The 17759-nt window shown below is 46.5% G+C and overlaps 1 protein-coding gene across 1 annotated transcript; it reads left to right on the forward strand.

Moving 5' to 3' along the window:
* Nucleotides 1-3284: 3284 nt before the first annotated feature.
* LOC119090972 (uncharacterized) lies at nt 3285-5612 on the forward strand. Its single transcript, XM_037213698.1, has 2 exons — nt 3285-3490; nt 4774-5612. The coding sequence occupies exons 1-2, from the start codon at nt 3421-3423 to the stop codon at nt 5463-5465; spliced, it is 762 nt and encodes a 253-aa protein (XP_037069593.1). The 5' UTR covers nt 3285-3420; the 3' UTR covers nt 5466-5612.
* The last annotated feature ends 12147 nt before the right edge of the window (nt 5613-17759 follow it).

The following is a 17759-nucleotide window of genomic DNA, read 5'->3' on the forward strand; positions in this document are numbered from 1 at the left end:
GCTAACGCGTGTGACGTCACCGTGGCCTCTGACGTCACGACGACCGCCGACCTTCTGGGCGTCGCTGGCTCGTGCGGGACCGCTGGTTGTGTTGGCCGGCCCGGCACTCTAAGGGACGGTCAATGTCGCACTGCTGCACTGTCGCACGGCACACTGTCGCGGAAAGGGGGGCGCTGTCTGTTCGGAGCGAGGCGCCGAGAAGAACGGCGCCTGTTATGCGGTGGCTTGGCATGAAGCTTTGGCTGATGTGCTGCGAAATGGTCTCTGCTTTTGCGTCTGGGTCCGATATATTTTATGCACTCTGACAACCTGTGTCACAGGTTAGTGAGTCTTTCGACCCTCTGTCTGCTAACTCTATCGCCAGTCCGATGCGGAACCTTGCCACAAATTTTAACTCAAATATTCTACTATCACGATGTTTTCATTTCATTCCGTGGCGGTTTCTTCTCACAGGACATCGAGCAGTGTGCACGTTGTGAGATGCTGACCGTTCCTTCGAACCTCGCCAATGCTATTCTTCCCCGAAGTGACCGGGCGGTCCCAGGGAGCCGACAATACTCAGTGCAAGGCTCTACCCTAGTGATGACATCCAGCCTCTGGAGGCAGCCGTTGACTGTACAGATTGTAGCCACAGCTGTGCCAAATCAATAGTTCAACCGCGCCGCGCTCGTAATGACGCCCAGAGTCGGGCCCGCTGAATTCAGTGTGCCCAGCAACGAGCCCAAGTGCCAAGGGGACTGCGCTCGTGGTGCGTTCGACTGCGGCTGGTGCGGCTGGTGCTCTGTGGTGCCGCTGGCACCAGTGGCACCGCTGTGCGCCCATTATCCTCCGGTATATTGTTCCACACTGTGTGCAGGGTGACGCGTGTTTTGTGGCGCGGGCGAGTGTGGACGTGTGTGTGTTATGCGTGTTTGGCGTCAAACACATGTTGCCTGAGGTTTGCTCAACAGTGTAGATGCTTGCTGTAAATATTTTATTATTTTATTGTCTGAGCATTACTAAAGCTTCTCCCACACACTTGACACGTGGTGGGTATGGCATAAAGGTGTAATTGAACCGAACTGATTCCGTCCTGTTACTTGTGCGTGAAAAGAGCAGATCAATCCTGCATGTTTGAAGGCATGGGCAGCCCGAGCCTGAGTAAGAACCACATCGTTCCTTTACGTGTGTCATCTGCAGTAATATGTATTTTCATGTTGTTAATATAGCTGCAGCGATGTTGTACAAAGCTTGTTTACAAGCGAAACGGTAAACTAGTCTACCAACACTTCGCTGAAATATTGGATTACCGTCCAGACTAATTAAATCAAATGACGCACATTCAATTCCAGCATAACGGACGATGCATGAACTGCAGGGCAAGGAACATCGCCGGCCATTGTCTTCATCCGGTCATATTGTGGCACGCAATTTAAACATATATATATATATATATATATATATATATATATATATATATATATATATATATTCGCCAGCAGCTATCGCATTGGTGCGATCAGCGCGGGCCTGCAGCTGCGAGCAGAAGCTATTTCTGAGCATGGCGGGAGTTAAATGGCGTAGTATCGGTAGGCCGCGTCGGAGTGAAAAAAACGGGATCATACTTATCCCATGCTGAAGAAAATCCTCCGCAGCTTCGCCGCAGGGAATTGTCCACCATCAAACCACCTAGCTACCATCTTGAATCGCCTTCATTGACCTTGTTGAGGTCGTTCAAGGACGCCGTGCCGCGTGTTGCTGGAATATGGTCTTGTTAGTGCTTGTCAGCATGCAGACGAGATAAAACCCCACAGAGCATTGCAGTCGCAGCAAAAAGCACCAAGCTCTTCTCAAACACCTAGCCTTTACACGGAATCAAGTCCACCTAGCCAGTGGCTTAAACCAATTCTGGCGATGGGACCATGATAGCTTTTAGATTATCCAAATCCTCTTGTGTTGCGCCTCAGCAATTTGCTTTTGTTCTCTCCTCCACCAGGAGCCGTTTGAGCATTTTTGCCCCGCAACCAATCTGTGCGAGCGAATCATTTACTCGATTGAGCATTTCCGGCCGGCTTTCGACAGCGGCGACTATGGGCGTCGATCGCTCTTCATAACAATCTTGAGTATGATTGAAAGCCCGGTTGATTCGCTTTAAGCTGTTGTTGACACTAATGCTGATGTCTTGCAGCTCTTGCATTGTTTTACTGACATCTTCGTCAACGCTCTCGTCCGGTGATACGTCCTGGTACCTCGCATCCCGGTCACAGTCTCGGTACTTGTCTCGTTCGTGATCCTGACGCTCGTTCTTGTCTCTTCGCCGGTCGCAGGGGTTGCACATGTCTTTTGACTTGGACCGAACAGCGTCCCCAGATCTGTCATTATCACACCAGCTTTTCATAAGGTCTTTATACCGATCCTTTGCGCTCACATTGGGAGGCTCTTCCTTGTCCCTTCCGCATGGAGGCTTTCGCCGAGATCTGCAGTTTTCAGAAGCTGACCTTTTCGGCAGGCGGGATAAAACGGGTGCTATCAAACTTTCGAATTCCTTGCACTTCTTGTAAGGTACGAGGAGTTGCGGCTTCATGTCTTCTTCAAAATCCATGACTTGTGCTAGTACATTAGCGAGCTCTTCATTGACGTTTCTTTCCACCCGACTTAGACCTTTCTCCAACGTACGGAAAGTGGTATCCATTCGGCATTTCACAATTTTCAGAATCTGGTGAAAATCTGGAGACGATCGTCTTTTCCCTTTTTGGTCGCGACGGTCACAGCCTTTGGGAATTCGATTTGTTGATGTATTGCCGTTTCGCCCACTGCACTTCTTTTCACATTTATCGTAACCTTTCCGGCCACATCTTCCTTTGAGTTCTTCCTTATCGTATTTGTTGCCGTTTCTGCAGTCCATCTTTTGTCGCGAGCACGGACCTCTGTCGTATTCAGTCGAGTCGCTAGGGTTTGATGCCGATGTGCGAATTTTACCCCGATCCCTTCCCCGTCTGTTACAATTATCTGGCATGAAGCTTTCGGGAAAAAACCCGAACTTTCATGTTCCTAACCATAAATATAATTGAAAAGATATCTCCATTTTGAACTGTGTATAGTTCGCACTCTAGCACTCGATTTATTGATGAGACGTGAAACACATCGGTTCTCGACTTAATTCGTGACATGCTACATTTAGCGCTTCTTTCAGAAAACGCATTTTGTATTTAGAAGTAGTAATGTTTCTGCGCAACAGGAACAAGTAGCGGTCATTGGGCGCGAGACTTGGCTCAAGACTTATTGTTGACATTTCAAATTTCATATTGAGAGGCAGGGGTGCTAGGATTGACGAGAATATTTTGCAAAAAGCTTTTCGACGGCATCATTTATTTCCAAATTTTAGCTACCTGTATAAAATTTACCGCCAGTCGCTTATTTTTATGTATGATTTGACAAATAATGGGATCAAAGTGTCGACGCGGCGACCCTTCTGACCGCTGGAGCAACGAGTACATTGATCCCGAGACAGGTGAGAGTCGCCATCGACAGCCGAATATGCCCGGATGATCTTTGTTAGAAAGAAAGGGAATTTGACGTAATGTGTCTTTTCCGCAATCTTCAAAAAACCGTGTTCAATCGTTCATGATCTCTGAAGGATGTACGGGGTTCAGACAGCAGAGATTTTTGCCATAACTCAACGATATGGCAACTTATCTTTTGAAATACTTGTGACTAAGGTGCAACAGACCATTCAGCTGCTCAGTTCGTCCATACATGCACAGCCTGAAATAATGAGATTTAGATGTGTGATGCATAATAGGTAATCAGTTCTGAACAACAGCATGCATAGCACACATCTCGTACATGGCTCATAATTGCGTCAACCAAATACACTTACCTTACGGTCAGCCATTCATACTTTATTTTGCTTTGAACTGAAAGCGCCGCGATTGGCGTAGCGAATGTTGAAGATACGCATGTTATATTGCGTAGCCTCCGCACCCTCATCATGCACTGTTTCTCCAGCAATCCTAAGTGCTATACCCCGCAGATATGCTAACACACGGTGCTGTAGCTGATAAAGAGTAGTCTAATGGCAAAAACCGATGTTTCTAAGAAATATGGGCCTCTAGTTTCAGCTTATCAATTCTGTCCTATCACCACAAATGGCTGACTTCTAACCAGTTTTGTAATGTTAACAATCACTGTGAATAGAATTGTGATAGATCACAGATCTATGCGCTGTGGGAATAAATAAGAAACGATCTCATCGAAGCAGAATCCCCTAAAATACCTTAGTCCAACTGATCTCCTGAGGCCTTCATGAATACTGATGAAACGATGGCATCTCGAGGAAAGAAATTAATCTTGACAATGCTAAAATACAGATAATTATTCCAATAAAAGGACATGCTCCCTCAGAATGAATGAACAACCCCGGATATCGAGGGGTATTGACGGTGTTTCATCCCGAGTTGGCCAATCCAGAATTTCCCATTGATGGATAGCATGTGCCACCGTGTGTATGTTGCCATGACAACAGTGTTGTTGTCGATGGGATGTTTCGCGATCATGGCTTTCTCTGAGTAGGACACCCGCTTATGAGCACCGCAGGCATCCAGTATATTTTCATTCGAATGGTATCAGACTTCTTTTGGGTAAAGCAGCGGTTCATTCAGATCACTGCTTATAGAATGGCGTCGTAAAACCGTGCTGCCACCTTTGGATCTTTGGACCACTGAAGAATGTTGGCAAAGATGAGGCTGATCTGCTCTCCTTCGCGATGATTCAGTCTTGGCTCTTGTTCAACAGGTGAATTGGTACGTGAAGAGTACGATCGTCGTGTTGAGGACGTTGGCGGTGAGAAATACGAGTACGAGAGAGCCATCGTCACCCGAGAGCAGGCCGAAGAGGCCATGAGCTCTCGCCGGCGAGGCGGCGGTCGGGGCTGCGGCAAGGCGCGCGATCCATGCTCCCGCGGCGGCGGCGGCTGCTCTCGAAGCCGCATGCAAGATGACATGGACTGCGGCGGCGGCGGCGGTCGGAACTTCCGCAGCATGGCGCCTCCGTCGAGGCCCCCCTACCGGGACCCGTGCCGCAAGGACGATGACCCACCCAACCCAAACACAGACGAGCAGCTGGCAAAGGTGGAGGAGAAGTTCAGCAACCTGGAGAAGCAGCTGAAGGAGTCGTGCGACAACCTCAACAGCGGGCTTTGTAAGGTGCAGCAGTGCATGAGCGACGGCTTCTCCCAAGTGAACGGCAAGATGAAGGAGATTGAAAAGAGCACAGACAAGACATTGCAAGCCATTGACGATCAGATTCGCACGGCAGAGGAAGAGCTGAATAAGAGCCTACGCGTATTAAGCAATGACATCGCTGAAACCCAAGAAACCTTTTGCCGAAACCTCGACAAGGCCAAGAGAGATGTGGACAAAATGGAGAAGTTCTTCAAGCGTGAAATATGCGAGACGATTAGGGATCTCAAGACAAGTAGCTGTTAAAGAATGTAAGTGGTTTTGTTCAGCGTTTCTGTCAGCATAACCGTTCTTGATCGTACTTCAAATTTTGGTAAGTGGCTCTTGCAATGACCGCTATTGGAACTCCGACAGAGGAATCATCTGATCAATAAAAGTTTTAGCAGAACCCAGTTTGCAAGCATTTTTCAAACTACTTATCTCGGGATAGCTTCCAAGAAATAAAATAACATGCAGACTAAGCACAAGCCACTACGTCCAAGCACCAGCTATTAAGCAGTCTTTCTGAACGCCCCACATACGAACAGACCCCGAAAAGCGGAATGGTATCAATTTATTTCGTCTTTTTGTACAGCCATGGCCAACGATGTGTGCAATGAACCCCCGTTGGATTGAACACTAGGGAGACCTCTTATCTTCCTTAAATAGGGATTTCGTGATTCGACCATTGAGGGACCTATCACATTTCTCGGGGCTGAAGAGTCATTACGGTGATAGGTAACGCAGAAGCCTGGCGCTTCCGGTCGATACGGAATGACGGAAAGGATCTTAGAAATAGTTACTTCGTTACCAGAAAGACCTACTTCCATATCAGCAACCTATCTTGATTGCATCTGTTCTCTGTATGGCACCAGAAAGACCGACGGGAGCAGCTGACCTCTGACTGACACGCCTCACTGACTCAATAGGCTTCTCTGGCGGAAGAGGAGCACGCTCACTTTTGACACGGGGCCACAAGTTCGGCTTCTAGGGCCCGTGACCGAGACGGGATGGCGGATCCTGTTTGGAACTTGACCACATGACACATACAGGAACCCCTTGTCGACACATGATAGCTCATTAGCCTTCTCCCGGCCGGGGGTCTGCGGCAACGCGCCTGACCAGGGAAAGTTGACTTCATTAGGGATCTCCACCTTCCAGACGCCGCATAAGAAAAAACGACACATTGTGAAGGTCCCGTCAAGTCATAATGAATGTAGGCCGATTTTTTACATTAAGTCGAATTTGCGGTCGCCAGAGGTCACGAAATGTTACAAATTATCGCTCTCATAGATGCAGCTAAGACCTATATTAACACACGCCCGGTGGCCGGCTAGACACCCTTCGCTCGGATGGGGGGGGGGGGGGGGGCAATTTGCCCCACGCCTGAGATCTCGGCAACTAAGAAAGCTAAAGGCACCAAATTTGCAGGGTGTGTTGACCTGTATGTGACCCCACTTAGATCAAAGTTTCAGATTCCTAGGTCATGATCTTTGCTTCAAAAAGGTCAAACAAATTCAAGTTCCAGGCTGGTCCTCAAAGTGCCACCAGAAGCTAGAGAGCCGTTTAAAGGCAAAAGATCACATTCTCATGCAAGGTCAGTGACATTGTTTGACTTTTTGAAGGTTAGGGTGACCAAATTAATACAAGATTGCTTTGAGTTGTGCATTTGACTAAGCGACAAATATTTCGTTAGGCAGTACGTTTCTAAAACAAAATGTTGACTTGGGTCATTTTAGGTCAATGACCTATTCTGATCTCTAAGAAGTCCATGGATGATGTATAATGCGGTTCCTAATATCAATATATTCGAAATGAGCACCAGAAACCATGCCATATAACAAGCATTAGACTAACAAAACAGGTTGGTTTTGACCTTGGTGTGACCTTGGTTCGTGACCTTAGGTCAACTTACCTTACCTTAGGTCTAACACTGACCTTAGTGACCTAGGTCTAACCCTACGTTGTTGGATCAGATTGAAGGATTCCCTAGAAATTGCCTTCGCTGAAACCATGGCCCGAATTTGAACTGCCATAGGTCAGCAGCCTGACAAGATACATCTAAATTTTTGATGCCAAACGATCCGCTATTCAATTATCTACAGCTATGCAAAATTGGGCGTGGCTGCGCCACGCCTTTCGGAAACCATTCTGGAAAACCTTCGGGGTGGGGAGGGTCAAGTTAACCCCCCGAGCGCGTGTTAACACGTCAAGATGGATATTTAGGTTACGGAAATAGTCGTCAAGACTGTGGGTAGTCCAATCCGACCATTGCTATTCGCCCGCAAAGATCAGGTCAGATCAGGTCACCGTTCAGAACTGATCTACCAGTAGCCCGCAAGAACGACACATTTTGTCAATGTAAATCTGAGTTTATTTGGTAAGTTGCAGTTGTGGAACAAAAACATTTCATACACAAAAAAAACATTCTACGTTGACGTATAGGTCACATGAGATCAACTTAGCCCAAATTTATTGACTATCCAAGTCAAAAATATTCAGTCCTATCCGGCTCTATGTAACCATCACAATGTTTTTTATGTTGTCAGAAATAGTGTGTTCTGCATCTCCAGGTACTCCAGATCGCATAGCTGTTGTTTGCATCATACATAGCTCCTTCGACGCTTGTCAATGAGGTTGTAACATGATAGAACAGACACGTTAGTGCATGGGATTACGATGAAATTATACGTGATCAGCTTAAACACGATAAAGAGGTGATTATACGCGTCGCACTCGTTCACCTAGCCGCTCCGCTACTGACAACGCTGAAAAATGTTTTACACCCTTGTAGGGAGTTACACAATATGTCGAAAACTCCGCCCCTACGGGGAGTGCGTACTCTCCAATGATGTCCTTCAATTACATTTGACTCCCCATATGACACCTTCGTCGGGAGTCAGGACGCTCCCCAGGGCAGTCAATTCTCTCTTGTGACTCCCTAAATGACCACCCTGAGAGTGCATGTGACACACCTCACGGGAGTCCGCTTTAGAATTGACTTTGCTTAAGGAGTCATGATGCCCGATGGGGGGTCAGATCATCAATTTCAGGAGTTGTAATTGGTAAATAATCGGCTACATGACCCTTCTCTCCACGCGTGCAAGACGAATTAGGGAGTCGTATCATCAGCGATGGGTGTCAGGAAGTCACACCATCCCTGCCGGGCGCCACCAATCCAGGGTGTGCTCGGCTGTTCGTGATTTAGCTGCAATTTGTGATGAGTTTAGCAGCAATTTGCAAACAGTATGCAGCCTACAGTGATCCGAGGCAAACAACGCACCAATTCTATCGAACAGTAAACCATTGCAAACTCGGAGCATGCCGTGTAGCGAAATACGAAATGGTCGTAGACTCCTTAACAAATTGGCTATTTTCTATCGAAATCGCTGCCAATTCGCACTCACTCAGCATAACCACGTTGGACATCTAACGCCACAGAAAAGTGTCGGGGCATTTGACTTGATGGCCTGTCAGCACGCGCACACTTCTGAATTAATGCCCGATAGGAAAAAGCTAGTGTATTTGGTCATGCTTTATTGCAAACATATTTTGACGACACCGTTTACTGCAAGTGTCTCATGCACTGTGTAGGAACACTGTTCACTACACACACCGTACACACACCCCGCACTGCGTGGGCAGTCACCCTAGGTGACATATAGGGTAAATCAGTACGGCTGGTGCACCTTGGCATGTATCCAGGTGGAAACTGGTGTCTCTGACAGGCACCACCAGCAAAAAGTCGTCCAGTCCCTCCCCGGCAACGAAGATGGTGTGGTCCTAGGCCGGCAAGCAACCGCTCAAGGTGGCGTGAACTGTTGAAATTGATCGCCTCTGAAATTGGTCTCATATTATCAGAAGCGCGATATAAAGGAGCGAATATGATCCGCACGACATATAATGGCACATGTATACCATGCCGGCGCTGAAACAATGCAACACTATCTATGTGGCTGGTCAGGACTGGAATTAATGCGTTGACACGCCCCAGGGTGAGGGTGTAGGAGCTTCATTTCGGCCTCCCTTATCCACGTTGTCCAGAATACACGATCTCACTATAAATACATATATCCCGCTTTCAAGACTGCTGCCAGAGTGGGCCGGGCTGCCGAGCACTCCTTTCCACGTCCAGGCGACGACTGATCTCGAGGGCCATCGACTGGCTACCGATGAACCGGCGGATTCACCCAGTCGAAAAGAGGATGCTGGAGACGACAAGAACATGACGCATAGGCCGGAGCCGTATCAGGGAACAAAGCTAACACGGGTACGCGGGGGTCGGCGCACGGTACGGCCGGAGCTGGTCCGCAGAATCGGCCCGGGCGAGTCTGGCGCTGCTGGCAGCCGACCCGCAGGCGTGGCCAGCGACTGGCAGGGAGGCGCGACTGGCGGCCGACTCGGTGGCGCTGCCGACGGGACGGCCGATGCTTGTGGCCGGGGCGGGTCCGGCGCCAACAACAGCGAACGCGATCCGAGCAGAGGCGGCGCAGTCCAGGTCGGTCTTGACGACAGACCGCATCCCCAGCAGGATGAGAGGCAGCACGTCGGTCAATGTGGTCTGCCCGTTCACTCGTAACGCCGTATTGAGCTGACGGTGCATGCGTTCGACGAGCCCGTTTGCTTGCGGGTGGCAGCTGGTGGTTCGGCGCCGCTTGCATCTCAGGAAGCACGACAGCTCGGCCCATAGGGCCGACTTGGTCTGATTGCCACAGTTGATCGTGACATGTGTAGGGATACCGAACCGAGCGATCCAGCCACCGACGAAGGCGCGTGCGACGGCGGGTGTGCACGTGTGGCGCAGGGGGATCACTTCCACGCAGCGGGTGAAGCGGTCCACGCGCGTGAGGAGGTGCGTTTAGCCGTCGGCGAGTCCTGGGACTGGATGAAGGCTGCCAGGGTCCAGTCCGCGCGCTGAGCGTCGGCCATGGCGCTGAAGTCGTCCAGTAGTGGCTGGGGCAACGAGGGCATCGCCATCGCCACCGTACCGACAGCGCGTCGGCAGCGACGCTGTTCTGGCCGGGGACGTAGAGTACGTCTGTGGTAATTGGGCGATGAAATCTAGGTGATGAGGCCTAAGCTCAGTAGCTTGTGCAGCGGCTTCATGATGGTGGCAGCATGCGGTATGAACCGACGGTAGTAGACTGTCATGCCTGCGTGCCGGCGCAGCTGCGCCGCGGTCTATTCAGCGCTCCACAAGCTTCAGCGATCAGCTCGAATTCGGCGATCAACGTGCCCCCCCCCCTCTCCCCCCCGAAGGTCTTTACAGCATGGAGTTCAAACGGCGTGGTGTAGCTGCACCAAACATTACTAAACTATAAGTTATAGTATACCTTGTGCATTACTATAAGGTATAGCATATCTTGTGCAAGACACAGACCTGTATGCAATTCAAGGTGTCTCAGGCAGTTGTGCCATGGTTAAGTACGCCTAAATTTCAACCTTGTTGTGAGTCTGAAGTGAATTGATTCGTAAGTGGCAGATGTGATAGATCACTATTCAAGTCATTAACTCTATTAAAAAAGTTCATCTTAATTGTGTAAATATGTTTCATCGAACCCAGCTAAAAATTTGAACAAGTCTGATGTCATCAACAATTGGTGACAAACTGCTTGAATATGCCATCTCACAACATGTGTTCCTCTATAATTGGCATCGTGGTGGTTTCTGACACAATCCAACCACTTTGGTCCTAAAACAAGGTGGGGATTTTTATAACATTGCCAGTGTGTGGTGGGTACCTTCCTCTAAATTAGAACAGGTTCTAACATGCCATATCACGATAGCGCGTTTGAGCAATGACCAATGACCCACAAAACGTTGTGAGTGATCAAATTGTTTTAGAGCTTGACCTCTATCCAGAACTAGGTCCCTGATCTTGCTAAACCAGAGCTTGGAATTTGCTCACAGGATGAAAGGTGTATCGTTGAAGAGGTAATAAAAACGTCGTGCTGCTGCTAGCTTTTGTTTCTTGCCTGCGCTCAAAAAACCATGGGAGGGGGGGGGGGGGTTGAAGATAACTTCCACTCACCGGACGCTTGTTAAAAAGGCTCTGAAGGGGTGGTGTATGCTTTTTTTCGGGGCGGCAGTGACGAACACGCCATATCATAACTATGAAAATGACACACATGAACATACCGTGTTGAAAAAAGCAGTAAGAGCTATTTGTTGAGGCGGCTTTAGTAACAATGCGACGCCCCTAATGTTGCCCGCACTGCTCGGCTGCGGGGCAGAGCGACAGTCTTGCGCTGCGCTGGTTGTGACGAGTACTTGCACTCTTTTGGTGTTGCCATCCTGGTAGGTTAAACCGTGCCTTTTTTAATTTGGCGTCCCAATCAATGACACTAAAGTTTGATTATTTTGTAAGGAAAAACTTACGTTGGGTTTTACTACTGTTTGATTGACTTAAATCGCATTTGGTTGCAAACAAGAACGATAGTTTTCTCATTTTAGGCTGACCCCTAGGTCAGCCTAAACGCACGTCGCATTCGCTTATCTAGCCTCTGCGCCATTGACAACAGGAGTCATTGTTCTTGGATGACCTCGCATGACCCTGCATGCTCTTGCGTACTTCTTGTGACCTTATTATGCGTTTGAATGATACTACAACGGGTTTCAGTGGAGTATTTGAATTTGGCACCCGAATATTGCATAAAGAGCTGCCTATTTCGAGCTCAGCATGTGTCTTGCAGAAGTACCTTCAGAGGTAGGTCATGACCCAAGGTAATGCCATGTGCTCTGTGGTTATGTGATGGTTGCGCATGTGACTTGGTATCGTTTTCCTTATATGCAAACGCCAGAACTGCACAATAATACGCGCAAGTTTTTATTATTTATGAAAAAGACAAAAAATTAGCCTCACGTTGGGTCACTGAAGTTGTGCGTTTTGGAAAAACATGCAAGAAGCAAACTAAAGATACTATCGTATGAGTATCATTAAAACAAGTTTGAGCAATGGCAAATTACGCACAAAAAATGCGCGGTCAGTATTTTAAGAAGCTCACCTCTTTTAGCTGATCTAGGTCACTGACCTCAGTAGACAAAAATTTAAAGCTTGCACACAGGATGCAGAATTAAAGCGGGTGAATAGGTATCGAAAATTTGGCGGCGCCGGAAGTGCTCTTTTAGCTGTACTCGAAAAGTGTTGGGCGGAAAAAGTCAACTTCTCTCACTGGCCGGGCGCGAGTTAATTTGGACTCAAAGCTGAAGTAAAGAGCGTCATATAAATACAGGTGCAGTTAACCCCCATAGTTAGGCTGCGGCTGTCAATAAATGAGCATAGGCGGCACGCTATAGTGCTTCAGCTCAGTGAATTGAATGGTCCATATACAACGAAAAAGTCAGCAGTCAGCAGTTTCAGAACTTAAATATCTAGTTGTTGTCGCACATGCTAAATCGTTAAAAATAACGTCGAGCACGAAAAAAGTCCAACTTACTGTGTGGAATGATCAGGTGTGGTAAAACTTGTCGATTTGGTACCTATGTGCGACGGCAAGAGTATCTATTTTCTTGAGAAGCGTGCCGCAAAATGAGTTCGACCGATATTTTTGGAGCTCATTCTACAAACTTGCGTGGGTTTCCATGGTAATTCATTTAATCCAAAACACCAGCAAGCCTTTTCGTAAAGACACTTTACCGTACCCCGCAGCCCCATGGTATCTTTTTTTAGGCTCCATGCCAACCCAGCGACAAAAATGTCTTATTATTTTTAGTTGATCGCTCGCTTCGGTGACAGATCGGAGACAAATCAATGTATTTCCCATGGCCTGACCGGTCGTTCAATGCACTGGTTTTACCAGCCAACTCGCGGTGTCCCAAGCTGGACAGTAGAAAATACTAAAAAAAAAATACCTAAATTTGACAAGTCTTCTGGCCACAAGGAAATGTTTCAATCATTGCAATGCAACTTAGATATGTAAGGTTCGCGATGACTTTCAATGGACCGCGTTTTTGCAAGCGCGGCTTGCATGCAGCTTTATGAATGCGTAGCTAAATTTAATACTTGGTCCTTGTTGACTTCGTCGATTGACATTCAGGAAAAGTCAGCGAGATGACCCGACCAAGGAAGAAATTAACCTATGATTATTTAGGCCGCCTTTTCAATACGCAGAAAAGCAACAGTAAAGGCCGTTGACTGACCGTAGCAGTAGTGAGCACCGAGTTTTCCTTTCTTTGAAGAGAGCCGTGGGTTCGGTGCTGGGCGCTGGTGGCACTCTTCATGGAAAGGAACGACAGGTAACATCAACCGACGCCTTTCAAGCGCCATGTCATTGTTGTTTTGTTCCTGATTGTGCATGGTTACCGGTCAAATAGATCTTCAAATCAGAGTTTCTACCTAGTTCCCAGTCAGTTAAGAACCTTCGCCCCCGCCAAAAGTTTGTGAAGAAGCGTGCAAAATCTGGGGAGACAGACATATTTTGGGCGAGGGTTCACATTTTTTCACTGTTCAGCCATGCGGCCAACACCTGTCCATGAAAAATACGCCTTTGCATGAAATGCAATTATTTCTTCAATTTTCTGTTAGCATTAAAAGGACAATTATTCCCATCTTATCCTTTTCCCAATATGAGTCTTGTTTGGGCGAGGGTTCACATTTTTTCACTGTTCAGCCATGCGGCCAACACCTGTCCATGAAAAATACTGAGTGAGTCTTGATTGCTCGAGGTTGATATGACAGCCAGTGATGGAGGCAATGAGCAGGCAATGAGGAGTGAGGAGTAAGGTGGCGTAGGAGAGGTAGGCAAAGAACATTGGGTTAAATGTTTCATTATCATATTCCCTTAACCAAGAGAGACTTTCAAATAGAAAGTGGTTTTGTGGGATTTGGGTTGTATTGTTATAGGAGTAAAACAGACATTCGGCTCTCTGAGAGAATTTTGGCTATTTGCTGATCATAGCAATCCCACTGAAACAGGAAATTCTCTGAAAGCGAGTCATTCTGCACTCCTCGTTCATGTGTATAACTGAGTTGCACTTGTAAACATGACATTTGCATGGATGCAAATGCAACAATTTTCATCATTCTTTTGTTAGCATTAAAGTGAAACATTTTCTAATGCAACCCTGAATGTATTCACTAGTTATATAAAAATCAGGTTCTGACGCCAGATAGCCTAACTTTAACACGCTCGCGGTGGTCGGCTGAATACCCTTCGTTCGGGTGAGGGCCAATCTGGTCCACCGCTGAGATCTCAGGAACTGAGAGAACTAGAAAAACTGAATTCACAAGGTATATTGATCTGTACGTGAACTCACTTAGGTCAAAGTTTAAGATTCCTAGGTCAGGACCTTCAGGTCAACTAAGGCCAAACAAGGTCAAATTTCGGGTTAGTCTCCAAAGGGTCCTCAGATTATTGATGTAAGCAAAACGTTCCACGCTCATTTAAGATCAGTGACCTTGTTTGGCCTTGTGAAGGTCATGTTTGATTTGTAAACAATTTAAGAAACAGCAAAGTATATGTAACCAGAAAACTAGTTATGCGCTTTAGCTGTGAAAGCGGTTACACACTTGCCTACACCATAGGAATTTATGGGAATTGATTAATACGCATTAGTCAGTTCTGACATCACGGTTTACTTGATGGAATTATGAATGGATAACCTAGTTGCTGAAACATAAACCTGAACTACGTACCGCCTCGTACGGCTTCCACACGGCTTTTCGAGATATCTTTTGCATCCGGTCTCCTCTCGGTTGCGCATCGTAACGCTCGCAGCAGAAATAGCGAGTGAGGACACTCTTATCCTCTTTACCAATGAACACATGCACGTAACTATCTGCGCCCTGCAGTGGACTACTGACGCCGGAAATAAGGTTTTTTCCTAAAACGGCGGCGTTTTGGAAACAGTGCGGCCATTCGGCGTGGTTTAGCAGCGAAGGGTCCGCGTGAAAGTACAGCTCTCGCGTCAATGTGGCAGCACATTTGCTGTTTACTGCTGCGTGCCTTAGTGGAGTCAATGCTGATTTGCCCGCAAATGGCTTGGTTGGTAAATTACCGATGAGCAAATTTGCGAGTTCGTAATAGAATCTTGCCTATAGAATAACAATATGGTGGCTTGAAGGCAGGCATGACATTTAGGAGGCCTTAAGGAAAACAGCAAAATCATCGCAGGATTCTGGTGCCCGTCACACCCATTTCTAGAGAAATCCCTCTATCGTTATCTGGCAAAACATGTATGACCTTGGGCGCTTCCTGAGCGGAGGAGCCAGTGACGGGCAACGCTTCGAGGCAGCGGGAGGTGGGCTGCTGGACATGCATCGCCTTACTCTCCTGGTAAGTATACGCTAAATAATGACGCTAACCAATATTGAGCTCAGCGTAATTTATCAAAAATACTGCGCACTTGTGCACGAGACCTAACATCCAAAACATTTATGATTATGCCTATTGATCAAAGTGTCAAATGCCTTTCGTATTCTGTAATTTTACTCTACTTGTTGCAGTTAACTTTCATCAAAGTAATTACCGTTAGCCCGCACGTACACTTCTCAGACATCAAATTCACAGGGTAGGTGTGCCTGTGTGCTAACAGACTGTTGGTGGTATTTCTATTTTGTGGCTTTTGGGTCGCATAAGATTGAGCTTGGTCAAGTTAGAGATTAGTGCAAGAACTGCCCTTAGATCTTCTCATGTTACCTGTCTTACCCTAGAAAGCTTCCAATCAAAGCGCTTTTCAGGGCCGCACCTTGGTAGTGACAGGGCTGTACTTTTCAGGGCCGTACCTTGGTATCTAACACTTAGGGTGTCAAAATAACCAAAACTATTGAGATCCTTTTCGCCGTTGAGATTAAAGCCTGTGTCGATATATATACTGTGACGAACGATTTGCGAAGTAAAGGGTCTTTCAAGACCATTTTAGGTCAAGGAGCTCCACTGACCCACATGAAATCAAAGCGACACACCTGTTATCATCCTAGTGATTGAGAAACTCAAAATCATAGGGAAATCTACCCGTCTATATCTCCATTCTCCTGTTTTTTCGACGAGGAATAATGATATTTCTGCTGTCTTATCTATGTCTACAGTAAACTCCGCATTCACTGGTGGGTGAAATTCTTCCCCTCCCCTTATTGCTTCCAATATTCGTAATAAGCCACAAACGCCTTGAATTATCTCTGTGAAATTTGTAGTGCGTAGACAAGTTGACTCATACGCCGAACGAAATAAAATATTTTACATTTGCAAGCGGGTAAATTTCAGCTAAGTAGTCCGTCATTTATTTCGCTTTTCGTTGGGTTGTTTCAGTATTGCACGTTGAAGTATAGGCACATCAAAAAGCAAAGGCTCTTCCATGCTGTCTGTCTTACTCTCGAAACCATTTCTAAGCAAAAAGGTATCGAGGGCCGTACCATGATAGGGACCATATCTAATCTTAGGGATATCAAACAGTCTACATCGCTTTGATATATGAATTTGGTGTCTTTAGCTTTAGCTATGTCATCATCTTTACTGTGACAAGATGGTTGAAGGAATAAGCTTTTCAATACCATGTTAAGTCAGTGGACTCTACTTATCAAATCAAATCGAAGTAAAACATATTTTGACATGCTAGTAATCGACGAATTCGAAATCAGGATAAAGTGTATTGTAGTAAGTCAGCTGTCCGGTAAGCAGCTGCTTGGTATGAATATTGATCCAGCCTTCATATCTCACTCTTGTTTAACTGAATTAGCAGGAATCGTAGCTTTACTTTTAAATCGCGAAATCATCTCCAACTTGTATTATTTCGTCTAACGCTCCGTTGTTTCATCAGCTTGAAATATTTCCTGAGAATCGCCTGCGTGGTAACCGTGGCTTGACAACATGATATCTGTTGAGGCTTAGGGAGGTCAGAGGCAACACTTATATTTTCACCGTAAAATTTTGACAGTTCAACTGCCTACAGCTATCTTGGCATTCACAAGTGTGTCAAGGTGGCCTCCGTCCCCCCATGTCCAATTTCGTGATAATTCATAAACGTTTTGAGATATCGATGCAAAATTGTCGGTAGGTGACTTTCACTTGATAATTTATATCCTTTGTGCCAAAATAACAGGTATGAATCCATGACAGATCAATTGTAAGTGACATCAGAGTAACGTCATGTTTGTCGTTTTTTAACATAAGCGCATAGCTGTAGACGGATTGACATGCGCCGAACGACACATAATTTTTTTAAATATTTCAACGGGGAAATTTCAGGCAAGTTGTACATCATTTATTTTACTTTTCGTTGGGTTGTTTCAGCACTGCATGTTGAAATATCGGCATATCAAATTGTATAAATAGTAAAAAAGGTACACTAGGCATACTTTATATCTCGAACCCAAAAAAAAGAAGAAATAAAAGTAGATCTTAGACAAAACTATGAACACTGCCTGTACCAAGTTTAAAGCAATTATCTGTAACAATGAATGAGTGACGGCGTAAAATACGTCGCAGCGCATGATATCCGTATGCCGGTGGGCCCGGCCCGTGGTTATGTGGGTGGTCCGCCCAGCGTTATGAGGTCATTTAATAAACGCTCATTTGTTACCTAAAGGTCCAATATACTGTCTTTCTGGGTTTCAGTGTTAATCGT

The sequence above is a fragment of the Pollicipes pollicipes genome, unplaced genomic scaffold (genome assembly GCF_011947565.3).
Source record: "Pollicipes pollicipes isolate AB1234 unplaced genomic scaffold, Ppol_2.1 Scaffold_3216;HRSCAF=3773_pilon_pilon_pilon, whole genome shotgun sequence".
NCBI classification, from domain to species: Eukaryota; Metazoa; Arthropoda; class Thecostraca; order Pollicipedomorpha; family Pollicipedidae; genus Pollicipes; species Pollicipes pollicipes.